This window comes from Ahaetulla prasina, chromosome 3, assembly GCF_028640845.1.
Source record: "Ahaetulla prasina isolate Xishuangbanna chromosome 3, ASM2864084v1, whole genome shotgun sequence".
Classification (NCBI taxonomy): domain Eukaryota; kingdom Metazoa; phylum Chordata; class Lepidosauria; order Squamata; family Colubridae; genus Ahaetulla; species Ahaetulla prasina.
Window position 1 is genome coordinate 226,351,121 of NC_080541.1, and position 27,222 is coordinate 226,378,342.

Genomic DNA, 27,222 nt, shown 5'->3' on the forward strand with positions numbered 1-27,222 from the left:
TTGACTTACAAGAGCTCATTTAGTTATATAATAGCCCTGAAAAAAAGCGACTTACGACCGGTTTTTTTAAACATTTAGGACAGGTTTGGGATTCAAAAACATTTTAGCAACCGGTTCTCTGCCTGGTTGCTGGGTGGGCGTGGCCATGTTGGGCGTGGCCTACTTAGCCTCCTGCACCACGGCGGGGGGAGGGGATTTTTGCCCTCCCTAGGCTCCAGAGGCTTTCCTTGAGTCTCCGGGTGAAAACAGCCTCCCCCGGGGCTCTGGAGGCCCTCCGGATGCCGGAAATAGGCCCGTTTTTTGCCCTCCCACAGCCTCCACGTGGGCCCTGCGCTTACCTGGTGTCCAAAACGGGCTGCGTGGAGACTCCTGGGAGGGGCGGGGTGAGTGGGGCCAGCCAGTCCTTGCAACTACCGGTTTGGCTAACCAAAAGTAAAATTAGCATCCGGTTCTCCCGAACCGGCTGAATCCCACCCCTGATGTAGGACCGTTGCATCATCCCCGCGGTCACGTGATCAGAAGTCAGACACTTGGCAACCGACTCATATTTATGACGGTTGCAGTCTCCCGGGGCCTCTGGTGGCTCAGGCTGTTAATGCAGTCTGTTATTAACAGCAGCTGCTTGCAGTTACTGCAGGTTCAAGTCCCACCAGGCCCAAGGTTGACTCAGCCTTCCATCCTTTATAAGGTAGGTAAAATGAGGACCCAGATTGTTGGGGGCAATTAAGTTGACTTTGTATATAAATATACAGATAGGATGAACACTATTGCTAACATAGTGTAAGCCGCCCTGAGTCTTCAGAGAAGGGTGGGATATAAATGCAAATTTTAAAAAAAGAGCTGTGGGCTGGACTAGAAGACCTCTGAGGTCCCTTCCAGCCTTAGGATTCTGTGCTTCTATGTTCTTGCAAACCGTAAGCCCCTTGTCATGTTGCTGGGAGCTGTGCCTAGTGGAGCAAACACACACACACACACACACGCACAAACACACACATACACACAAACACACAGGGTCCCCATTCGAAAGCCAGCTCACTTAGCGGGAAAGTGGCAGAATTAGAATCGCAGTCCCTGCAGATTTACGCCTCTTTCGTAGCCATATGTTGTTTATCCATTTGCTCACTAAATATACAAATAGGATGAAGACTATTGCTAACATATTGTAAGCCGCCCTGAGTCTTCGGAGAAGGGCGGGATATAAATTCAAATAAAAATAAATAAATAAAGATAAATAAATAAGGGATCCTCCTTTTGCAACCTTCGGACAAGCAACGAGGAAGCCAGATTCACAGAACCAACCATGTGACTGACTTAACAACCCACAGCGATTCACTTAACGACTGCGGCAAGGAAGATCGCAAAACGGAGCCAAATTCGCTTCGCAACTGTCTCACTTCACAACAGACATGGGGGTGGGAGGGGTGGGGCACTCTTGTGGTCGTAACTCGAGGATTAGCCAGATGCCTTTCAATCCCGCTCGGTCATGGATCACTCGCACGAATCTGAAGGATGATGCAGAACTTTTTATTACAAAAATATCTTGCAAGCGAGAAAAACAAAACAAAACAAAACAAACCAGGAAAAAAAAATATTAAGGTGCAAATTCATACAAACACGTACTTTTCGGATCCACGACAAATATATCCCGACGACTCCAATAACGCCTCCCTCCCTCCCCCCCTCCCTTGCCTCCCCTGGCCTTAGTCCTCTTATCCTTCCTGCAAAACTGCGGCCAAGCACTGAGCCTATTTCACAATCTTGAGTGGGATGGCTTGGGGTTGTTTTGACTTCGTTCCCCATCATTCCTTTAGCGGCGGAGGCTGGAATTCTGGGAATTGAAGTCCGAGGCAGGTGGATGAATTGGGGATATCCAGCCTTGACAACTTTTAAGACTTGTGAACTTCAGCTCCCAGAGTCCCCCAGCCAGCCATACTTTTAAGACTTGTGGACTTCAGCTCCCAGAGTCCCCCAGCCAGCCATACTTTTAAGACTTGTGGACTTCAGCTCCCAGAATCCCCCAACCAGCCATACTTTTAAGACTTGTGGACTTCAGCTCCCAGAGTCTCCCAGCCAGCCATACTTTTAAGACTTGTGGACTTCAGCTCCCAGAGTACCCCAGCCAGCCATACTTTTAAGACTTGTGGACTTCAGCTCCCAGAGTCCCCCAGCCAGCCATACTTTTAAGACTTGTGGACTTCAGCTCCCAGAGTCCCCCAGCCAGCCATACTTTTAAGACTTGTGGACTTCAGCTCCCAGCATGGCTGGCTGGGGGATTCTGGGAGGTGAAGTCCACAAGTCTTAAAAGTATGGCTGGCTGGGGGATTCTGGAGCTGAAGTCCACAAATCTTAAAGACCCCAAGGTAGGATATCCCTGCTCTACACAATCACTAACCACTTCCTCATTTCCTGCTTTGCAGAAGATTGGACATTCCTTGTCACTACGGGAGCGTTTGTAACTAAAGCAAGGCAAACAGCGGCTGTGAAATCCTCGCCATGCTGGCGTGTCAGCCCCAATGGAAGCCGTGAGTCAACTCAAAGGGCCACCTCCTCCTTCGTTGTTTTCATGAGCCTACCAGCATCACAATTGGCTTCGTCCCCCACTCCAATTGTGGCACAGCACGGGGCGGGGGAGTGAGGATTCAGAGCTGAGCTGGATGAGACAGATCTGAAGGGGAGGTGGAAGGAAGAACCAAGCTTCAAGAGTGGTCGCGTGCCGGAAGGAACTTCTACATTGGCTTTGAGGGACACGCCAACCCTTGTTTTTCCCAAACACGGATGGAGAAGTTGAGGCCTTCAGATGTTGTAGAACCACAACGCGAGAGTGGGACCTCCTGGGAGACGTAGTTCTGCAAGGTCTGGAGGGCCATAACTTCTCACCTAACTTGGTCTCTGCAACCTAGGAAGTTCTGTGAGGATTCGATAGCTTGCCCAGATTCCTGAATTCCATTCTCACGTCTTCCCTTTTAGATCCTTCATACAGATAGGACTTCTCCCCCGTGGTGTTTAAGAAACAGCAGGGACTTCAGCAGTATTTGGACCCCAAATTCCCACTCCCCCTAGCTCTACCAGGTGAACCTCCAAGGGAGGGTCAACTCCAGGGTTCTGAGATATGACCTTGAATGAGCTATGGTGAAAAGAGGCTGTCCAAGATGAAGATGGCCTTCAAAGATTTGATGGAGAGCCAGGAGAAAGGACAAGGGAGAAGGTGAGGGAGAGGGATCTTCTGCCTTTGGAAGAAATAATGGCAGTGATCCCTCCAGGTGACCCATTTCCCTTCCTGGGATCTTTTGAGATCTTCTTGGATCCTCAAGATGGACATCGGTTGCAAGATGGACACAAGCGTGTCGGAAGACATCCCTTCTGCTTCCCTCCATCCTTGTCCACATCCACCAAAATTGCTAGTTAGTTAACCCTAAACATTATAGTAAGGACGGACACAACAAGAAGGAGGATCTTTGAAAAACTATCAAGAAGAATTTTGGTTACTGGTAGCAGGAGCCACAGAAAGTTGGTTGTGAAGGTTTCAGAGCAGCTTTGCCCCAGCTGGGTAACTTCTCAAGAACTTGGGACTACAGCTCCCATCGCCATCTGGTGGGGCAACAGGCCTGGGAAGCCCAACCTTTGAATGGACTACTTCTTCCCCAGCGCTCAGGCCCTTTCCCTTGTTTTCCCGGATTCTCTTTTCACACTAGTGCTAAGTACACAGTACTACACTCACTTACAAAGAACGTACACAAATATTGGTAATTTTTTTTTTTTTAGTTGTAAAAGGAGTACACGGTTATAATGTGGAACAGTCACCGTAGGCAGTACAGCAGCGATTTCGTGAGGTGCCCCTGACCCAAATGGACCTCCATTTTTTTTAAGGGACTGTCTGCTCCTTGCCTCACTCTTATTTAACTGCACTTCCAGAATGGGGAAATAAAAAATAAAAACGAGCGACTTAAAGAAGATGGGGGATCTGAGAAGAAACTACAAAAGAAGGGGATGGGGATGATCTCACCAAAGACGTTGGCGGTCAAGCCACACGGAGCCCCTGTTCCTCTCAGTTCATCTGGAGATGTTGCCCGGAGCTCCACCCACCTGGGAGGAGATGAAGAAGACATCCAACCAACAGCCCCCTCATCCTCCCAAAGCCCCCAGCCTCGTTGTCAAAGTCAACCGTTGTCCTTCTCGACACCCGCCCGACGAATTCATGAGCGAACGTCTACGGTGGAGCTACAAGAGAAGTCGTGGTGTGAGATGCCGTAGGATGGGGGGTTCTCCAAACGTGGCCACTTTTAAGACCTGTGGACTTCAACTCCCAGAATTCCCCCAGCCAGCCATGCTCTGGTTGCAAGTCTGAAGGCCTAATACAAATAATAATAATAATAATAATAATAATAATAATAATAATAATAATGGCTTCCAGGCCTGACGCAGTGTTTAAATCTCTGGTCAAGGCTAAACCCTCCACCATAAAGTAATTTCTCTCCCTCCTCCTTTTAAATGAAGATCTTAACACCACGAGATGGCGGGGGAATTCTGGGAGTTGAGGTCCACAAGAGTCTTCGAAGTGGCCACATTTGGAGATCCCCTGCTGTAGACCTATCTTCATGGAGACGCGCTATCTTTCCCACGAGGATGGTAGAAAGAGAAGGGAGTGCCACCTTTCAGAAACACACACACACAAACACACACGCGCGCACACACAGAGATCTTCACCGTTAAAAGAGTTACTCTTAGTTTACTATGGGAGAAGAAGAAGGCCAGTAACGAAGATCGTGTCAGGACAGGAACCGAAGCGATTACTCAGCGAGGTTCCTAATTTCCTAAGGCTCAAAGTAGACCCTTCGGGGTTGCTTCACGTGGTCCGTCACCTCCCCCTCTAAACGAGAAGTCCTTAAGGGAAGAAATGTTGATTTTAAAGAAGAAGAAGAAGAAGAAGAAGAAGAAGAAGAAGAAGAAGAAGAAGAAGAAGAAGAAGAAGAAGAAGAAGAAGAAGAAGAAGAAGAAGAAGAAGAAGAAGAAGAAGAAGAAGAAGAAGAAGAAGAGGAGGAGGAGGAGGAGGAGGTGGAGATGGAGGAGGAGATAGAGATGGATCCTCGAGAAGGTTTTCTACAGATTGTGGCCTTGCCAGCAAAAGCCGGACTGAAGCTAACTAAGCTAAACCCAGGAAGTATCTGCGGGATTAGAGTAAAGCAAAGTGAAAGAGAGACCATCTTGGCCAAAAATGGAGACTTCCTCTGCCCAGAAGCACTTGGGAAGTAGTCCTCCTCTTGTCTCCCCTTCTCCTGAAGTCTAGTCCATGACCTCGGAAGGGGACAGGAGTGCCCGATCCAAAGGTTGGTTTCAGTTTTAGGGGGTGACTTGGGGTCACCGATGGAGCCTGGCTCCAGGAAGGAGGAACCTCAAGGTGGCATCTCAGCAGCTTGACGATTCCCAAGGCCAACGAGAAGAGCTTCCGTCAGGAAAGAGCCAGATACGGCGACCGGCCTGCACCCACAGGCCTCCCGCGGTCTGCTTGTCCTTAGTGGCAGGTTGACGAAGGTATGAGGAAGAGAGTGGAGGTGCTCGGTGAGAAAAGCCGTGTTAGATCTGTCGTGACGTCTTCCATCCGCTCGGCGAGCAGGGAAGGAAGAAGCTCAAAAAAACCCAGGATGCAGCTGTGAGTAGCACCAAACAGTTTCCAAGGAACCTCCGCCGAGACTGGGAGGAGCACAACATCGAGAGTCCGAGCCCTAGTGGAAGATTCCCCAACCCACTGGTCAGAGGTCCTTCGAGCCCCTAAGCGGCCGCCGCCTCTCCCGGAGATCACTTATTCTGCACCTGGACGCTGGCGTACTCTGAACTCACTTCCTCGGCCTTCGGGGCCGGCCGCTTGGGTGCTTTGTTCAGCTGGACCATATCCAAGTCTGCGTAGGTTACGTTGTCGTCATTGGGCAAGGGTTTCACCGCCTGGAGGGTGGCGTATTCCGACTGCAGGGGGCTTTCCACCCCTGGGCAGGGTCTCTTTTGGGCCTCCTTGTCGAAGTTTAGATCTGCATAGGCCACGTTGTTGGGATCCGTGTCCTGAGTGAGAAAGGGAGGGAAGGGGAAAAAAAAAAGAGGGGGAGGATGGAAGGAGAAAAGAAAAGAGACATTTTAATTTTCCCCCCCGTTAAATAATGGGATGGGTTCAGATCAGGGGTGAAATTCAGAAGGTTCTAACCGGTTCGGGAGAACCGGTAGTGAAAATTTTGAGTAGTTCGGAGAACCGGCAAATACCACCTCTGGCTGGCCCCAGGGTGGGGTAGGAATGGGGATTTTGCAGTATCCTTCCTCCAGGAGTGGGGAGGGAATGGGGATTTTGCAGTATCCTTCCCCTGCCACACCCACCAAACCATGCCATGCCCACAGAACCGGTAGCAAAAAATTTGATTAAATTTGATTAAATAGCAAAAAAAAAATAATTGAATCCCACCACTGCTTCAGATAGAAGAGAATAGCTCAGGGTTGAAGTGGGGCAGGGGTGTCAAACTCAAGGCCCAGGGGTCAGATCTGGCCCGCGGGGTGCTTAGATGTGGCCCGCAGGGGCAGCTCTGGAAATAACGAAGGACTAGCTCACAGTGCCTCTGCCAGCAAACTGAGTTTTCACTGGCAGAGGGTTTCGGGAAGCCGTCGCAGCTGGAAACGGAGCTCGGGAGCCCGTTTTCACTGGCAGAGCACTCGGGCCGCCACAGGAGCCCCCCCGATACAAGTAATGTCAAGCTGGCCACACCCACCCTGGCCACGCCCCCCCCCCCCGAAGTCAAACACAACCCTGATGTGGCCCTCAATGAAATCAAGTTTGACACCCCTGAACTGGTGGGGGGGGGTCTTTGGTGCTCTCGGAGCTTGCAGGCATTTCATGACCCAGCTAGATAACATCATCAGTGCTAGAAGGTGGTGGAGAGAAGGGGAGGAGGAACAGGAAGAGGAATAACAGAAATAACAGAGCTGGAAGGGACCTTGGAGGTCTTCCAATCCAAGCAGGAGACCCTATACCATCCTAGATAAATGGCTGTCCAATCTCTTCTTAAAAACCTCCAATGATGGAACATCCACAACTTCTGGTGGCAAGTTGTTCCACTGGTTAATTGTCCTCACTGTTAGGAAGTTTCTCCTTAGTTCTAGGTTGCTTCTGTCCTTGATTAGTTTCCACCCATTGCTTCTTGTTCTACCCTCTTGGAGAATAGCTTGACTCCCTCTTCTTTGGGGCAGCCCCTGAGATATTGGAAGACTGCTATCATGTCTCCCCTAGTCCTTCTCTTCATTAAACTAGACATACCCAGTTCCTGCAACCGTTCTTCATATGTTTTAGCCTCCGGTCCCCTAATCGTCTTTGTTCGTTTTTTTCTGCACTCTTTCTAGAGTCTCAACATTTTTTTTGTACTGTGGCGACCAAAATTGGATGCAATATTCCAGATGTGGTCTTACCACACTTGGAGAAGTACTGTGGGGTCCTGGGTGCTCTCTGAGCTTGGTTGTTTTCTTGTAGACGTTTCATGATCCAACTAGGTAACAACATCAGCGCTACGAGGAAGTGGGATTTGCGGAGAGGAGGAAGATGAAGAGGAGGCAACTCCGGGGTCCTTGAAGCTCTCTAAACTTGATTTATTTCTTGCAGATGTTTCATTACCAAACTAGGTAACATTATCAGTGTTAGAAGGGAGTGGGGGATTTGTTCTCTGTGTTTATCTCCTCCTCCTCCTCCTCTTCCTCTCCCTTTCTCCTCCTCTGCAAACCTCCCTCCCTTCTAACACTGATGATGTTACCTAGCTGGGTCATGAAACATCTGCAAGGAAACAGCCTAAGTAACCAATCCCAGAGAGCACAAGCACAGTGTTGTGGAACCCTGGGAGTTGTAGTCCTGACATCTTAAAAATGGCTAAGGTTGAGAAATTCTGGTTTACAATCCTCCAATATAATGCAGGTTCTCCCCCCGCCACCCGCTGCTTTTAAATTAAGATCTAAGATCTTAACACCAGCCAGCTTCAATCTGTCTACCCGTGGTAGAATCCAGATTTTCTTAGTGAGCAAATGGATAAACAACATATGGCTACGAAAGAGGCCTAAATCTGCAGGGACTGCGATTCTAATTCTGCCACTTTCCCGCTAAGTGAGCTGGCTTTCGAATGGGGACCCTGTGTGTTGGTGTGTATGTGTGTGTTTGTGTGTGTGTGTGTGTGTGTGTGTGTTTGCTCCACTAGGCACAGCTCCCAGCAACATGACAAGGGGCTTATGGTTTGCAAGAACATAGAAGGACAGAATCCTAAGGCTGGAAGGGACCTCAGAGGTCTTCTAGTCCAGCCCACAGCTCTTTTTTTAAAATTTGCATTTATATCCCGCCCTTCTCCGAAGACTCAGGGCGGCTTACACTATGTTAGCAATAGTCTTCATCCTATTTGTATATTTATATACAAAGTCAACATAATTGCCCCCAACAATCTGGGTCCTCATTTTACCTACCTTATAAAGGATGGAAGGCTGAGTCAACCTTGGGCCTGGTGGGATTAGAACCTGCAGTAATTGCAAGCAGCTGCTGTTAATAACAGACTGCATTAGCAGTCTGAGCCACAGAGGCCCAGGCATCTGAGTTTCGAACGCAGGACCATGGGGGATTTTCACATAAGTGTGAAAATTGGCCATAAGTCACATTTTTCACTTCCCCTTGAAGAGCACCCGGAAGCTCCAACTGGTCCAGAATGCGGCCGCGCGGGTGATAGAGGGAGCACCTCATGGCTCCCATGTAACACCACTCCTGCGCAGGCTGCACTGGCTGCCTGTGGTCTTTCAGGTGCAATTCAAGGTGTTGGTTACCACCTTTAAAGCACTCCATGGCTTAGGACCGGGCTATTTACGGGACCGCCTGCTGCCACTGATAGCCTCCCACCGACCTGTGCGCTCCCATAGGGAGGGCCTCCTTGGGGTGCCATCGGTGAAACAATGTCGACTGGCGACCCCCCAGCGGCAGAAGGTAATGCATGCGCAGAAGGTAAAAAAAACACATTACTTCCTGGTTAAAACCAGGAAGTAATGACACCTGGGCGGGTGGGTGGAGCTTTGCCCCGCCATCGCTACCGTATCACCGAACTACTGGCCACAATCGCTACCGGATCACACGACCCGGTTCGATCCGGAAGCATTTTACCCCTGATCGAGGCCATTTAACCATTGAAGCTAGCATCGTTTATCCGGGGGAAAAAAAATCAGATACTGGACCGATATAACCCTTAACTTACAGCCAGTCATGATGTGATCTACGGTTTGATGTGGGACCCCCCCTCAGTCACATTAAGGGCGGGGGGGGATGCTATGCTCCATTTATACACACAGTCCCAGCAGATGCCATGCGAGGCGTAAACTGTATTCAGGTTTGTCCATTGTGGGTGTGGTAGTTGAAAGCCTGGAACCAGTTTTGTTGGGTCATGAAAAAGACCTTGATCATCTAACCGCTTGGTCTAAAACTTGGCAACTCCAAATCTCAACCAGCAAATGCTCAGTCTTACATATAAGAAAAAAGAACCCAAACACTAAGTACATACTTGATGGACATTACCTTACAGATGACCCCCATCCCGTTAAAGACCTTGGAGTTTTCATGTCAAATGATCTAAGTACCAAAGCCCACTGCAACTACATAGCAAAAAAGGCTCTAAGAGTTGTAAACCTAATCTTGCGTAGCTTCTTTTCCAAAAACACCACACTACTAACCAGAGCATATAAAACATTTGCTAGACCAATTCTAGAATACAGCTCACCAGTTTGGAACCCTCACCACATCTCTGACATCAATACAATTGAACGTGTCCAGAAATATTTTACAAGAAGAGTTCTCCATTCCTCTGAAAACAACAAAATACCTTATCCCACCAGACTTGAAATCCTAGGCTTAGAAAACTTGGAACTCCGTCGCCTTCGACAAGACCTAAGTTTAACTCACAGAATCATCTATTGTAATGTCCTTCCTGTTAAAGACTACTTCAGCTTCAATTGCAATAATACTAGAGCAACCAATAGATTTAAACTTAATGTCAACCGCTTTAATCTAGATAGCAGAAAATATGACTTCTGTAACAGAATCATCAGTGCTTGGAATACTTCACCTGACTCTGTGGTCTCTTCCCATAATCCTAAAATCTTCAACCAAAAACTGTCTACTATTGACCTCACCCCATTCCTAAGGGGACCATAAGGGGCGTGCATAAGCGCACAAACGTGCCTACCGTTCCTGTCCTATTGTTTTCCTTTTCTTCTTCCTATATACATATATGCTTATACCTCCTTATATTTACCCATATATGTGTTTATATATTATATAATCTTTTTGTATGATACCTACATATATTGTTATGACAAAATAAATAAATAAATAAATAAATAAACAAACAAACAAACAAACAAACTGTATTCAGGTTTGTCCATTGTGGGTGTGGTAGTTGAAAGCCTGGAACCAGTTTTGTTGGGTCATTTATATGTCTTTTAAGATTAGATCTCTCTTTAACAAGCTTCTATCGGTTGCTTCTTGTCCTGGCTTCTGGTGCTTTGGAGAAGAGGTTGACACACACCCCCTCTTCTTTGTGGCAGCCCCTCAAGTACTGGAAGATGATTAGCATGTCCTCCTCTAATCCTTCTCTTTGTTGGTCTAGACCAGGGGTCGGCAAACTTGGCTCTTTTAAGACTTGTGGACTTCAACTCTCAGAGTTCCTTAGCCAGCTCTGAAGTTGAAGTCCACAAGTCTTAAAAGAGCCAAGTTTTAAGACCCCTGCTCTAGACCTACCTAGCTTCCTCAACCGTTCAACTGAATTCAGAAGATGAGATAGGACAAGCAGTTGTCTGACGTGGTACAGGGTCTCCTGCTTGAGCAGGGGGTTGGACTAGAAGATCTCCAGGGTCCCTCCCAACTTTGTCATTTTATGGTTCGGTGCTCCAAAGCACCTGAAGGCAGGACAAGAAGCAACGGATGGAAACTAACCGTGGAGAGAAGCAACCTGAAATTAAGGAGAAATTTCTTAACAGTGAGGACAATCAACTAGTGGAACAACTTGCCTCCAGAAGCTGTGGGTGTTCCATCAATGGAGGTTTTCAAGAAGAGATTGGACAACTGAAATGGTATAGGGTCTCCTGCTTGAGCAGGGGGTTGGGCTAGAAGACCTCCAAGGTCCCTTCCAAGTCTTGTTATTCTGTTATTCCTGTTCCTGAATCTCCTCCTCCTCCTCCCCTTCTGCCTTGATGATGTTACCTAGTTGGGTAACGAAACTTCTGCAAGAAAACCACCAAGCTCAAAGAGCACACAGGACTCCTCCCCTCCCCAGTTCAACCCTGAACGATTCTCTTCTGATATAGGGCCTCACGCTCGAGCAGCGGGATGGACTAGAAGACCTCCAAGGTCCCTTCTAACTCGTCTATTCTGGTTCATCCTAAGATTTAGCCTCCAGGTCAGGGGTGAAATCTAAAAATTTTCCCTACCAGTTCTGTGGGCGTGGCTTAATTGGTGGGCGTGGCTTGGCGTCAGATGACTGGGTGGGCGTGGCCAATAACAATAAATAATAAAAATAATAAACAAAGTATAAAAAAACAATAAGAGGTACCAAAAACCAACTTTCACACTTTACACACACACAACACAACACAACTGACTCACACACAATGTAAAAGCAGCTGCACTTCACACTTCACACAGCCACAAAAAGCTCAAAAACCAACTTTCACACTTTACACACACACAACACAACTGACTCACACACAATGTAAAAGCAGCTGCACTTCACACTTCACACAGCCACAAAAAGCTCAAAAACCAACTTTCACACTTTACACACACACACCTGACACACACACACACACATGCAAAATACCACATACAGCTTTCTAAGATTTTGTGTGTTTGTGTAGTTAGAGTGAAACACTACAGAAACACACCACATCTCAGAAAGCTGCACAAATATTTTATTTTATTATTTTATTTTATTTTATTTTATTGTGGACTTCAATTCCCAGAGTTCCTCAGCCAGACAGCATTAATCACTCAGTGGTGAAATAGATTAGCTAAGTTTAGATTAGTTCAGTCTAGTGCTAAAAGCGAAACTGGGGCTTTCCGGCTGCGAGAAAAGCCATGAGGTCGATCAGTAATCAGGTAAGTGACTTAGACTCTTTTAAAAGGAGTTTTTCTACATGTTTTCTACAGAAAACATGTTTTTTAAGGTTCTGCTGATGAGGAACTCAGGTGAGATCCTCATCAGAGTAGCCTTTAAATTTATTTATTTTTAAGTTTAAAGGCTGCCGATCTCAGCTGAGGGGTGGGATCCTCAAAGGCTTTTTTTTACTTTTAAAAAAGTAACCTTCTTTTAAAAGTTAAAAAAAAAAACCTCTGCTGATGGTGGGGCTAAGCAGAGGCAGGAGGAGCGGGGCCAGGGATTTTTGCTACTGGTCCTCCGAACCAGTAGCCGCCATCGCTACCGGATCGCATGATCCGGTCCGATCCGGGAGCATTTCACCCCTGCTCCAGGTCCCTTTTATCATCTTTTGTTGCTCTTCTCTGCAGCCCCAGGAATGGATATCGGGGTAGGTGGGCCGGGCAGCTGTTCTCCAAACGATTCCAGCAGTTTGAGTTCATTGCAGACAAAACCAGCCAGGTTTCTATTGTGTCAACCTAAGTTGTCACTGCCCTGTTTCCGCAGACAGCTGCAGACGCTCGCAACCGTCTAGTGGGGACGGCGAGAAAAGAAAGCAGCGACGGTGGCCCCTCCGGGCGGGGAACTTGGTTGGCTCAGCAAAATCACACAATGGTGCCATTCAAAAGCCTCTCTCTAAAAATACAACTCACGCTCGGCTTTTTGCGCAGCTGGGCCTTTTCATAAAACCTTTTGGGAAGACGGGAACGAAAGGAATAAAATAAAATAAAATCTGTACAGCCAGCAATCTTGTGAAAAGGGACAATTTTTTTTTCTCCTCCCGACGATTTTCCATTTTATACGTTGCAATATCGAGTTTGGTGGAGGACGGAAGGCTCGCTTAGGGGGGGAAAAAACACCCCTCATCGTTTAAAAAAACCCCCCACCAAGTTTCTAGTCCTCGTGATGAAAATACAAAGCTGCGAGGCTGGTTAGGGCCCTGATAGCCCTCTGCCCCGCCTTTGAATTCGTTTTTAACATCTTTTGCCTTGTTTTTAAATTTTAAATATGGCTTTTATATATTTTTAATATTTTATTTGTACGCGGCCCAGAGTTCTTCTGTGAGGGAGATGGATTTTAAAAAAAAAGAGACATAAAAATAAATGCTGCTGTTAAAAAAGCAAGTTCCTAGTCCTCATTATGAAAACAGCTCCAGGAGTATAACTTAGAAGCCTGGAGTAATGATGGGTAGTTATTTCGAAATTCTAAATGCGGCACAATTTTCGGAGGCTTCCTCGGAGCCCCAATCCTTCTTTGCCGCGATAGTCATGCTTATAGGCAGTCCTCGACTTACGACCGCAATTGAGCCTACAATTTTGATCCTAAGTCATGATGGCCATAAAGGGGATGACCACGGGACCATGCCTGATTTTACAATGTTTATTGTGCTGGTCGTTAAACAAACACAAGAAAGCTAAAACCATGGTCGTTATGTGAGTGACACTGTCAGTAATTGAACCCATGGTTTGCTGTGGGGCAGTTGTGCTAAAATCCGGTAGTAACTCTACTTGTGGCAAAAATAACATAAATACTGGTTACTGAGGACAGATAGTCCTCGATGTACAACAGTTCATTTAGTGACCGTTCAACGTTACAATATCACTGAAAAAAAATGACTTATGACCATTTTTCGCACTTATGACCATTGCAGTATCCTCACGGTCCTATGACCGAAAGTTGGATGCTTGGCAACGGGTTCACCCTTATGAACCTGGTTGCAGGGTTCTCAGGTTATGGGAACGCCCTCTGCGACTCTGACAAGCAAAGTCAATGGGGAAGCCAGAAATGTTGAGCTCCAATATGGTCATAAGTCGAGGATTATCTGTATACAAAATGAGGGGGGGAGGAAATGGATGTTGGAGCTTCAAATCTGGGTCGTTTTGGAAATTCAAAGTGTCACAAACTTAACAACTGTGGTGATTCACCTAACAGCCGTGGGCAGAATGGTTGTAAAATGGGGCAAAACTCACATGAGTTTTGCCCCATTTTACAACAGCTTTCTTGTGAATCACTGCAGTTGTTAAATTAGTGACACGGTTGTTAAGCGAATCTGGCTTCCCCATGCACTTTGTGTCAACTTGCAAAGCGTTCCTGGTCTGCCATAGGCAAGGGGGATGGGAAGCCGACGAAGCAGCACAGCAGCCAAAAAGAAAAGCACATTCCAGACATATCTCTCTCAAGGCTGTCTCCCAGGGTTACCTACAGCAGCGGGAGGGGAGTGATCTCTACAACCTGGGTGAATGTGATTGATGACACACCCTGGGCCGGAGGGGGGAAATGATTTGGGCGTAAATTATGTGGGGTCAGAATTGGCTTTACTGGTGCCAACATGAAGCTCGTAATAAATAACTGGATTTCTTTTGAAGCTTGGCTCGAGGCTGATGTTTAATTAGGGCATCCATCAGAACCCTGACACTTTGCTTGCTGGGAGGTCGCAAAAGGGGATCACACTGCAACCATCATAAGTACATGCCAGTTGCCAAGCGTCTGAATTTTGATCACGTGACCCTGGGGATGCTGCAACGGTCGTAATTCTGAAAAATGGCCGTAAGTCACCTTTTTCAGTGCCGTTGTAACTTTGAATGGTCACTTAAACAAACTGTAGAGGGTCACTTGTAAGTTTCATCCGAGCAACCCGTCGTAAGTTGAGGACAACCTCTTCTGTCCCCCCACCTCAGTCCGGGAGGCACGTGAACTGACTCAATTAGCCGGCAATTTAGTCCACGGCAGCTATCAGCTCTGGCAGCAAACCAGCGAATGTCTGCCAAGGTTTTCTTTATCTTCCTTGATGCCGGCATGTTAGAAGCTCGTTACCGGAGCAACCAGGAAGTCAGGAACAAAACAGCAATCCAAGCCAAATGCTCAGTCAAAGAGTTCAGCTCAAGTTTTCTCCAGTCAGTTTGTTTTGCCCGTCACGAAGTAGTAGAACAACCCCTCCTGCTTTTATACCCTGTGGGGTGTGGCTCCGTGACTCAGCACTTTCTAGGCCTGCTCCACCCCTTCTTCTGTTGTTCCCGCCTCTCTTGTCTACAAAACCTGGGATCTAACCAGGACTGATTGTCCACAGCTGGGTCTGGAAGCATTGCCTGGGCGGGGGAAGATACAGGAGACAGAGACCTCGTCACCTCCTCCACCTGGCCTGCCTCTGGCTCCTGCAGCTGAGCCAGAGAGGTCGGCCCTGCAGAGGGGAGCCCTGATGGCTCTTCCCCCTCACTCTCTGAGTCACTTTCTGGCAGGGGGCCTGGCCCGAGGGGCGGGGGCTGGAGCCACAACACAACCTGTATTACGGCCAGCCACAAACTATGAAACTTAATATATATATATAAAAACACGAGACATCACCAGCCTAACTCACCCACCAGATTGTTTTCTCTGCAGCCCAATTTCTGTCCTCTTCTAATTCCTGCTACAAATTTTATCCCAAAAAAAAAGCTGATAAGGCCATTCAGGGTCACATTGACCGACTCGCTTTGTCCCCCGTTTATCTTCCTGCTTGAGTGCAGGGGAAAAAAAAAGAAATTTGTCCAAATTTGGAACTTTTTAAGCCTGTTTCCCGTTCGCCTGAAAACTCTGCTGAGTTGCCAAAAGAAAAAAAAAAAGAGAGGAAGATTTTAATTCCTATTTGGGGCGTCAAAAGCAGCAGCAATAATCAAGGATTTAGGATTTATTCCTAGCTGGCGAAGACGGATATTTTGAGAATTATTTCCCCCGCTAAAAGGAATCTTTTCGGGGCGTGCCTCATTCCTTTATCTAGCTTCTCCTGCTGTCCTAATAAATCCTAATTAACAGAATAACAAAAGAGTTGGAAGGGACCTTGGAGGTCTTCTAGTCCAACCCCCTGCTCAAGCAGGAGACCCTCTATGGGCCTCTGGTGGCTCAGCAGACTAAGTCTGTCTGCTATTAACACAGCTGCTTGCAATTACTGCAGGTTCTAGTCCCACCAGGCCCAAGGTTGACTCAGCCTTCCATCCTTTATAAGGTAGGTAAAATGAGGACCCAGATTGTTGGGGGCAATGAAAGTTGACTTTGTATATAATATACAAATGGATGAAGACTATTGCTTAACATAGAGTAAGCTGCCCTGAGTCTTCGGAGAAGGGCGGGATATAAATTCAAATAAAAAGAAGAAGAAGAAGAAGAGAATAGCTCAGGGTTGAACTAGGGAGGAGGGTCCTAGGTACTCTCTGAGCTTGTGGTTTTCTTGCACACGTTTCATTAACCCAACGAGGTAACATCATCATGCAGGTGGGGAGGAGGAGGAGGAGACAGGAACAGGAATATCAGAACAGTTGGAAGGGACCTTGGAGGTCTTCTAGTCCAACCCACTGCTCAAGCAGGAGACCCTACACCATTTCAAACAAATGGTTGTCCAATCTCTTCTTGAAAACCTCCATTGATGGAGCACCCACAACGTCTGGAGGCAAGTAGTTCCACTGGTTAATTGTCCTCACTCTTAGGAAGTTTCTCCTTAGTTCTAGGTTGCTTCTCTCCTTGGTTAGTTTCCACCCATTGCTTCTTGTCCTGCCCTCAGGTGCTTTGGAGAATTCTTTGACTCCCTCTTCTTTGTGGCAACCCCTGAGATATTGGAAGACTGCTATCATGTCACCCTAGTCTTTCTTTTCATTAAACTAGACATACCCAGTTCCTGAAACCGTTTTCATATCAACCAACCAACCAACCAACTATTCAAAATAGACCTGGAAGGCAGGGGTGAAATCTAAAAATTTTCCCTACTGGTTCTGTGGGTGTGGCTTAATTGATGGGCGTGGTTTGGTGGTCAGGTGATTGAATGGGCATGGCCAATAATAATAAATAAAAATAATAAAGTATACAAAACTTCGGAGCGCACCATCTACCTTCTTTAAAAATAGAGGCACTGGTCTACTAATTGCCTTTTTTGGGAGGCACTGGTCTACCTTCTTTAAAAATAGAGGCACTGGTCTACTAATTGCCTTTTTTGGGAGGCCCAGTCTACCTTCTTTAAAAATAGAGGCACTGCAAATGATATCAGTACTTAAAAAGGATGTAAATTTGCGGGAGTGGCAGAGAGGGATTAGCAACTTTATTTGGATGGGTAAAAAACTGAGAATAAAGTTAAAAATAATGCAGGATATACGTGAAACGGGGTTTAAAAATGCCTAATTTGAAATTATACTATGAAGCAGTTGTTTTGTCATTGATTAGTGATTGGTTTAATTTAACAGAAGAAAGAATTTTGAATATAGAAGATCATGATTTGTTATATGGATGGCATGCTTATCTAGTATATGATAAGAAAATAGATAATATTTTTAAAAGCCATATTCTCAGGAATGCTTTATTAAGGGTCTGGAAAAAGTATCAATATAAGTTAGACAATAAGATACCTATATGGACAATCCCTAGACATGCGATAGAGAATATAAATATAGAACAAAAACAAGAGAGGATTGCTTATAAAGAGCTGCTTCTTGTAGAAAAGGGTAAATTACAATTGAAATCTTTGAATAAATTGAAACAAGAAGGGAAAAATTATACATGGTTTCAGTATGGACATTTGCAATCTAGATGGAGTATTGAAATCAGAAAATTGGTGTTGCGTTAACTGAGGAAAATTTGGTAAAACAAATTAGAGATCAAGGTCAAATGCATATTAAAAGGTTATACAATGTATTGGTAGAAATAAATTCAGAAATGGGATTAGTTAAGGATTGTATGATAAAATGGGCACAAAATATTCAACAACCTATAATGGTAGAAACGTGGAAGAAAATTTGGGTTAGGAATGTTAAATTTACTCAAGCACAAAATCTAAGAGAAAATTTTTATAAAATATTTTATAGATGGCATTTAGACCCTAAAAAGTTGGCATGTATGTACCCGAATATGCAACCTAAATATTGGAGATGTGAAAGTGATGATGCTACCTATTATCATATATGGTGGACTTGTAAAAAAATCAAACCGTTTTAGATTAAAATATGGTGGATTATGCAGAATATCTTGAAAAAGAAGATAAAGTTTACTCCACAATTGTTTTTATTAGGTATAATTACGGATTGTACAGTAATAGAGTCCAAATTAATATTGAACTTAATATCAGCAGCAAGACTTTTGGTGCGCAATATTGGAAGAAAGAAGAATTGCCTACAATTAAAGAATGGACACTCAAAGTTTCAAATTTGGCAGAAATGGCAAAAATTTCTGCATATCTGAAAGATTATTCACGATATATAGCAGAATGGAGAAAATGGATTGATTATATTAAAAATAAGTATCAGACTAAAAAGTATCAAATAGCTTATGAGTGATGGTGGGAAAAGTATTGTACCTGTGTATTTGTTTAAAAGGGAAAAGGGGACTTAAGGGAGCAATGGGGGAGATGAGATTATGGGTTATGGCTTTTGTAGTATTTTAGCGTATGTTTGTTAGATGCTATACCCTGTATTTTGGTCTGGGAAGTCTCGGGGTGGGGAGGGGGGAAGGATGAAGGGGAGGGAGGAAGGGAGAGGGGGAGGGGGGAGATAAATGTTAAAAAAATTTTTTATTGTAAAACTTTTTTAATAAAAAAAATAGAGGCACTGGTCTACTAATTGCCTTTTTGGGGAGGCAACAGTCTACCTTCTTTAAAAATAGAGGCACCGGTCTACTAATTGCCTTTTTTTGGGAGGCACTAGTCTACCTTCTTTAAAAATAGAGGCACCGGTCTACTAATTGCCTTTTTTGGGAGGCACCGGTCTACCTCCTTTAAAAATAGAGGCACTGGTCTACTAATTGCCTTTTTGGGGAGGCACCGGTCTACCTTCTTTAAAAATAGAGGCACCGGTCTACTAATTGCCTTTTTTTGGGAGGCACCGGTCTACCTTCTTTAAAAATAGAGGCACTGGTCTACTAGCCACCTACAGTGCTGATCAGCTGTAGTGCGCATTTAAGGCCGTTTGCAGCTATATCACCACCGAGAGCTTCAGGGACAGACAAGAGGAACAGCGAGGCGTGGGCGGTGGGTGGGTGGGGCAGGGATTTTTGCTACCGGTTCTCCGAACTACCCACCCCCATCGCTATTGGATTGCGCGATCCGGTCCGAACCGGGAGCATTTCACCCCTGCTGGAAGGACCTTGGAGGTCTTCTAGTTTAACCCTCTGCTCAAGCAGGAAGCCCTATGCCATTTGAGACAACTGGTGTTCCAGTCTCTTCTTGAAAACCTCCACTGATGGAGCATCCACAACTTCCGGTGGCAAGCAGTTCCACTGATTAATTGTCCTCACTGTTAGGAAGTTTCTCCTTAATTCCAGGTTCCTTGATTAGTTTCCATCCGTTGCTTCTTCAGAACAAAGAAGAACAGTTGCAACTCTCTAGGAGTTGAAGTCCACAAGTCTTAAAAGTTGCCAAGGTTGGAGACCCCTGCTTTAAAGGACCGGCTATTTTTTCCAAAGCTTATATGTTAAAATTAGCTTCCTCCAATTTAGCTAATGCTTCTTGACATACGCCCCATAATTTCACCCCCCCCACACTTTACTATGGCTTGATTTGGCAAGCACTTTACTTACACTTTTAGTCCATTTAGTTCCTTCCTGAACAACTTTGAAAAGATCAGCAGGTTACAAAATTTACTCCGGCTTGTATTTTTTTAAGAAAAGGGTTGCAATTTCCGGCATTTAGGTGGGTCCAAACTGCCAAAGCTTTCCTTCAAAAGGCCTGAATTATGGCCTGCAAATGCAAGCCAGGGGGCACTTAAAGCCAATTTAATTCCTTCCCCATAATGTTAGGGTCGGTCCTTCCTTGGTTACGAAGCCCACCTGGACGTGTTTAAATTAAGTGTTTGTTTTTTTTTAATTGAAAAAGTTTTAAAACAAAAGTTTTAAAATCCCCCCCCTTCACCCCTCCCCCCCAGAGACTTCCCAGAGCAAAATACAGGGTATAACATCTAACAAACATACGCTAAAATACTACAAAAACCATACCCCATAATCCCTTCTCCCCCATTGATCCCTTAACTCCCCATTCCCCTTTTAAACTAATACCCAAATACAACACAATCCCTACCATCACTCATATGCTATTTGATACTTTTTGGTCTGATACTTAATTTGAATATAATCAATCCATTTTCTCCATTCCACTATGTATCGTTCTTGTGAGTAGCCTTTCAAATACGCAGAAATTTTTGCCATTTCTGCTAAGTTTGAAACTTTAAGTGTCCATTCTTCACTTGTAGGCAGTTCTTCTTTCTTCCAATGTTGCGCCTCCAAAAGTCTCACTGCTGATATTAAGTTCAATATCAATTTAGTCTCTATTACTATACAATCCGTGATTATGCCTAGTAAAAACAGTTGTGGCGTAAACTTTATCTTCTTTTTCAAAATGTTGTGCATAATCCACCATATTTTAATCCAAAACGATTTAATTTTTTTACAAGTCCACCATATATGATAATAAGTAGCATCTTCACAATCACATCTCCAACATTTGGGTTGCACATTCGGATACATACATGCCAACTTCTTAGGATCTAAATGCCATCTATAAAACATTTTATAAAAATTTTCTCTTAAATTTTGTGCTTGAGTAAATTTAACATTCCTAACCCAGATTTTCTCCCACGTTTCCAACATTATAGGTTGTTGAATATTTTGTGCCCATTTTATCATACAATCTTTAACTAATTCCGTTTCTGAATCTATTTCTATCAAAGCATTGTATAACCTTTTAATATGCATTTGACCTTGATCTCTAATTCGTTTTACCAAATTTTCCTCAATTAGCGCAATACCACTTTTCTGGTCCGCACTCCATATAGATTGCAATTGTCCATACTGAAACCATGTGTAATTTTTCCCTTCTTGTTTCAATATATTCAAAGATTTCAGTTGTAATTTACCCTTTTCCACAAAAAGAAGGTCTTTGTATGCAGTCTCCTTTTGTTTTTGTTCTATATTTATATTCTCTATCGCATGTCTGGGGATTGTCCATATAGGTATCTTATTATCTAATTTATATTGATACTTTCCCCAAACCCTTTAAATTAAGTGTTTTGAGTATGAGCAGGGCCCATGATGATTCTATAGTAGAGAGCAGATAGCAAAAAAACCCCCCCAAAAAACAAACAAAACCAACCCCCCCCCAAAAAAAAACCAAAAAAAACCAACCAGCTTTCAGAATATTTCAAGTCCAGTTCTTAGGAACTCAGCCCTTTTAGAGAAAAATTGATTTAACTTTTATTGCTGGTTTAAAAACCTCTTTTGGAAGGTCTGCGTGAAACAGAAAAATGTGGTGTTTTTTTTCTCCTCTCGTCAGAAATGTGACCAGAAGCAACAGATGGAAACTAATCAAGGAGAGAAATAACCCTGAACTAAGGAGAAATTTTCACATCGCGAGAACGAGTAATCGGTGGAACAGAAGTTGCCTTTGGAAGTTTGTGGGAGCTTCATCATTGGAGGCTTTCAAGAAGAGACTGGACTGCCATCTGTCAGAAATGGAGTAGGGCCGTGATAGCAAACTATGGCCCGTGTTCCAGAGGTGGCACGCAACACCCTCTCTGATGGCATGCAACCAGTTTAGCTCTGCTGCATATCCATGTGTGTGTTCTGTCCCCCCACCTCACATAGGAAAACACATGAGCAAACGATGTCTGCCAGTAATTTATTTTTACAAGCCGACCTGATTCCCTTTAGCAGATAAAAGTGTTGGCAGCTACTTTCCAAATGCCTGCCAAGTTTCTTATCACCTCCAGAAACAGGAGTCAGCATAACTGCAGTCCGTTGCTGGGGCAACCAAGAGTTCAAAGAGTAATCAAAAGTCAGTCACAAAGTCCAAGCCTGAAGTCCGAGAAATATCCCACCCGAAGCTCACGATATGCAGTTTTTGTCCGTCACAGAGCCTGCAGAGCAACCCCACTCACTTTTATCCCCTGTGGGGCGTGGCTCAGTGACTCAGCAATCTCTGGCCCTTCTCAACTCAGTAAGCTCAAACTGCCCAAGGAGCTGCTGATTCAGTTCTACAGAGGAATTATTGAGTCTGTCATTTGCACCTCTATAACTGTCTGGTTTGGTTCTGCAACCCAACAAGACAGACACAGACTTCAGAGGATAATTAGAACTGCAGAAAAAATAATTGCTACCAACCTGCCTTCCATTGAGGACCTGTATACTGCACGAGTCAAAAAGAGGCCCGTGAAAATATCTACAGACCTCTCACATCCTGGACATAAATTGTTTCAACTCCTACCCTCAAAATGACGCTATAGAGCACTGCACAGCAGAACAACTAGACACAAGAACAGTTTCTTCCCGAATGCCATCACTCTGCTAAACAAATAATTCCCTCAACACCGTCAAACTATTTACTAAATCTGCACTACTATTAATCTTCTCATCGTTCCCATCACCCATCTCTTTCCACTTATGACTGTATGACTGTAACTTTGTCGCTGGCAATCCTTATGATTTATACTGATATATTGACCATCATTTGTGTTGTAAATGTTGTACCTTGATGAAGGTATCTTTTCTTTTATGTACACTGAGAGCATATGCACCAAGACAAATTCCTTGTGTGTCCAATCACACTTGGCCAATAAAAAAAATAAAATAAATTCTATTCTATTCTATTCTATTCTATTCTATTCTATTCTATTCTATTCTATTCTATTCTATTCTATTCTATTCCACACCTCTTCCTTTGCTGCGCATGCCTCTCCCTCTGACACTGCCTGGGATCAATCCAAGATTGATCTTCATCACTCCCTATTAGTGGGTGCTCCGACATGCCTTCCTCCTGGCCTTCAGCTGGAACCTGAGGCGTTGCCAGAAAGGAGGGTCCTGGAGAGGGAGGCCTTGTCAGCTCCTCCCCATCACTGTAAGAGTCATCTTCCTCCGTGAGGACAGGCTCGGGAGCCGGAGTCACAACAGTGTGCCTCTCATTGGCCAGTGGGTCTTTGGGTCTCTGCCATGCATGCACAGAAGGTGGGGCGCGTGTGGGGGGCGTGCATGGATGCGTGGGGGTGGGACACATGTGGCACGGCTACGCATGCCTGTGTGTGCGTGGGGGACGTGGGCAGTGGTGGGATTCAAATAATTTAGCAACCGGTTCTCTGCCCTAATGATTTCTTCCAACAACCAGTTCACCAAACTGCTCAGAAAGTTAACAATTGGTTCTCCCAAAGTGGTGCGAACCGGGCTGAATCCCACCACTGGATGTGGGGCATGCGGGGGCACTTGGTCCAGAAAAGGTTAGCCATCCCTGGACTAGGGTCTCTGACTGAGTGGGGGGTGGTGGACTAGATGACCTTCAAGGTCCCTTCCAATTCTGTTATTCTGTTATCAAGGAGAGATCCAATATCTTAAAATGAGGAGTAATTTCCAGACAGTGAGGACAATGAACCAGTGGGACAGAAGTTGCCTTCAGAAGTTGTGGGCGCTCCGTCGCTGGAGGCTTGTAAGAAGAGATTGGGCAATCGTTTTGATCAGGGGTGAAATGTAAAATTTGTTACTACCGGTTTTGTGGGCGTGGCTTGGTGGTGGGTCGGGGTAATGTGACTGGGTGGGCGTGGCCAACTTTCTTTTTTTTTAAAAAAACTTTTAAAAGCATTTTTTCTACCTCGGCCGAAGAGGTTGTAAAAAAAATGCTTTTAAAAAGATTCTGATGATCAGGCAACTCAGCTGGGATCGCCAGAGGGGAAAAATGCTTTTAAAAGCCTCCTCTGACAATCCCAGCTGAGCCGCGCGATCATCAAAGGCTTTTTTTTTTTACTTTTACTAGCATTTTTTTGGCAGAAGAAAAAATGCTTTTAAAAGTAAAAAAACCCCAAAACACCTTTGATAATCGCGCGGCTCAGCTGGGGCGGGAGGGGCAGGGATTTTTGCTACCGGTTCTCTGAATTACTCGCCACCATCGCTACCAGATCGGGCGATCCGGTCCGAACCGGGAGCATTTTCACCCCTGATTTTGATATAGGGTCTCCTGCTTCAGCAGGGGGTTGGACTAGATGACCTCCAAGGCCCCCTCCAACTCTGTTACTCTGTTAAATTGCGAGGCAGGTAGTCCTCGACTTGCAACCGTTCGTTTCGTGACCATTGGAAGTTAGAAAGACATGGAAAAAGGTGACTTACAACTGGTCCTCAGAGTTACGACCGTCGCATCATGCCCCACAGTCAGGTGATGAAAATTTGGTCGCACTTGGCAACCGGCATGCAGTTACAAGAGTTGGAGCATCCCAGGGTCATGCGATTGCCATTTGGGACCCCTCCCAGGGGGCTTCCCTCAAGCACAGAGAAGCTGGATCTGCTTAATGGCCATGCGATTCACTTAACAACTGTAGCAATTCACTTAACAACTGTGGCTACAAAGGTTGTAAAACTGGCTTAGACTGACTTAGTAACCTCTTTGCTTAACAACTGAAATTCTGATCACAATTGTATATGGTCACAATGGCATAGGACCGGGATATCTTCGGGACCGCCTTCTGTTACCACATGCCTCCCACCGACCGGTACGCTCTCATAGAGAGGGCCTCCTCAGGGTGCCGTCAGCCAGACAGTGCAGGCTGCCGACCCCCAGGGGGAGAGCCTTCTCTGTGGGGGCACCTACCCTCTGGAATGAGCTTCCCCCAGGACTTCGACAACTTCCAGACCTCCGGACCTTTCGCCGCGAGCTTAAAACATATCTATTCTTTCGAGCAGGACTGGCTTAATAGGGTTTTTTAAATATGGATTTTATTGGGGTTTATTTTATATTTCGTATTGTATTTTAAATTTAGGCTATTGGAATAAGTTTTTTAAATAGTGTTTTTATTGTAATATATTGTATTGTTTTATCTGGCTGTTCACCGCCCTGAGTCCTCCGGGAGAAGGGCGGTATACAAATTAAATTATTATTATTATTATTATTATATGGATTTGATGAGCGGCAAAAACAGATAAATGGGGAAAAAAAATGAACATTATGTTATAAACCTAGAGTTTATTGTAAATTTCAATAAATTTATTGTAGAAGAAAGTCGGAAGTTATTTCTTTATATTTCTTTTCCCTTCCTTTCCTTTCTGCACTTTTAGCTTTGTTTTTCCCCTTCGTTCTGTTTTCTGTCTTAATTATTAGTTCTCCTTAGTTTTTACTTTTCTGGTTTCAAAATCTAAAAGTTATTTAAAAAAAAGAAAAGTCAACTCTTAAAGGTGCAGGCAGAAGGCTTAGGAAAATTTGTACCACCTCTTAGAAAATCTGCTGCACTAAAAAGATTTATGGTTCTAGGATAATGACGCTCCCCCCCGCCATTTTAATACGCTGATCCTCCAGAAAAAATAACGCCATTAATCACAAAATAATGGCCTATTTGGCTAGGCCGATTACACTTTCTCTCTCCAAGTGCCAAAAAGCTACACCAATCTAGGATGAAAATAATTCCTCCAAGTTAGCTGGCTCAACAGTACTGACTTTGAAAGGGATCTTGGAGCCCTAATGGACAATTACTTAAGTGTGAGCCAGCCGTCTGCTGCAGCTGCCAATGTAGTCCTTGGTTGCATTAACAGAAGGACAGAATCAAGATCATGTGAAAGTGTTAATACCACTTTATAATGCCTTGGTAAGGCCACACTTGGAAATCCTGCATCCAGTTTTGGTCGCCACAATATAAAAAGATGTTGAGATTCTAGAAAGCGTGCAGAGAAGAGCAACAAAGATGATGAGGGGACTGGAGCAGGGGTGAAATGTTCCCGGTTCAGACCGGATCGCCCAATCCGGTAGCGATGAGGGCGGGTGGTTCGGAGAACCGGTAGCAAAAATCCCTGCCCTTCCCCCCCTGCCCAGCTGAGCCGCGTGATTATCAGCGCCTTTTTTTTTTAACCTTTAAAAGCATTTTTTAAAAGGTAAAAAAGCTGAAGCCTGCTAAGCAAAAAAAAGGGGGGGTTAGAATAGAATAGAATAGAATAGAATAGAATTTTATTGGCCAAGTGTGATTGGACACACAAGGAATTTGTCTTGGTGCATATGCTCTCAGTGTACATAAAAGAAAAGATACGTTCATCAAGGTACAACATTTACAACACAATTGATGGTATATATATCAATATAAATCATAAGGATTGTCAGCAACAAAGTTACAGTCATACAGTCATAAGTGGAAAGAGATTGGTGATGGGAACGATGAGACGATTAATAGTAGTGCAGATTCAGTAAATAGTCTGACAGTGTTGAGGGAATTATTTGTTTAGCAGAGTGATGGCCTTCGGGAAAAAACTGTTCTTGTGTCTAGTTGTTCTGGTGTGCAGTGCTCTATAGCGTCATTTTGAGGGTAGGAGTTGAAACAGTTTATGTCCTGGATGTGAGGGGTCTGCAAATATTTTCACGGCTCTCTTCTTGATTCGTGCAGTATACAGGTCCTCAATGGAAGGCAAGTTGGTAGCAATTATTTTTTCTGCAGTTCTAATTATCCTCTGAAGTCTGTGTTTTTCTTGTTGGGTTGCAGAACCGAACCAGACAGTTATAGAGGTGCAAATGACAGACTCAATAATTCCTCTGTAGAACTGGATCAGCAGCTCCTTGGGCAGTTTGAGCTTACTGAGTTGGCGCAGAAAGAACATTCTTTGTTGTCCTTTTTTAATGATGTTTTTGATGTTAGCTGTCCATTTGAGATCTTGCGATATGATAGAACCCAGAAATTTGAAGGTTTCTACTGTTGATACTGTGTTGTCAAGTATTGTGAGAGGTGGAAGTATGGAAGGGTTTTTCCTAAAATCTACCACCATTTCTACGGTTTTGAGTGTGTTCAGTTCCAGATTGTTTTGGTTGCACCACAAGGCTAGTCGTTCGACCTCTCGTCTATATGCGGATTCGTCATTGTCTCGAATGAGACCAATCACTGTTGTGTCATCTGCGAACTTCAGTAGCTTAACAAATGGATCATTGGAGATGCAGTCATTGGTATACAGAGAGAAGAGAAGTGGGGAGAGCACACAGCCTTGGGGGGGCCCTGTGCTAATTGTACAGGTATTTGATGTGATCTTGCTTAGCTTCACCTGCTGCTTCCTGTTTGTTAGGAAGCTTGTGATCCACTTACAAGTCTGTTCCGGTACCTGTAGC

The 27,222-nt window shown here is 44.8% G+C and overlaps 1 protein-coding gene across 1 annotated transcript in view; it reads right to left on the reverse strand.

Annotated features, from left to right (window-relative positions):
* Window positions 1–1,690: 1,690 nt before the first annotated feature.
* Window positions 1,691–27,222, reverse strand: part of SIRPA (signal regulatory protein alpha) — a 200,177-nt gene continuing 174,645 nt past the window's right edge. Inside the window, exon 9 of the mRNA XM_058176805.1 lies at window positions 1,691–6,051. Within this exon, the coding sequence (XP_058032788.1) occupies window positions 5,794–6,051 (258 nt within the window). The 3' untranslated portion in view covers window positions 1,691–5,793. The remainder of the gene's footprint in view (window positions 6,052–27,222) is intronic.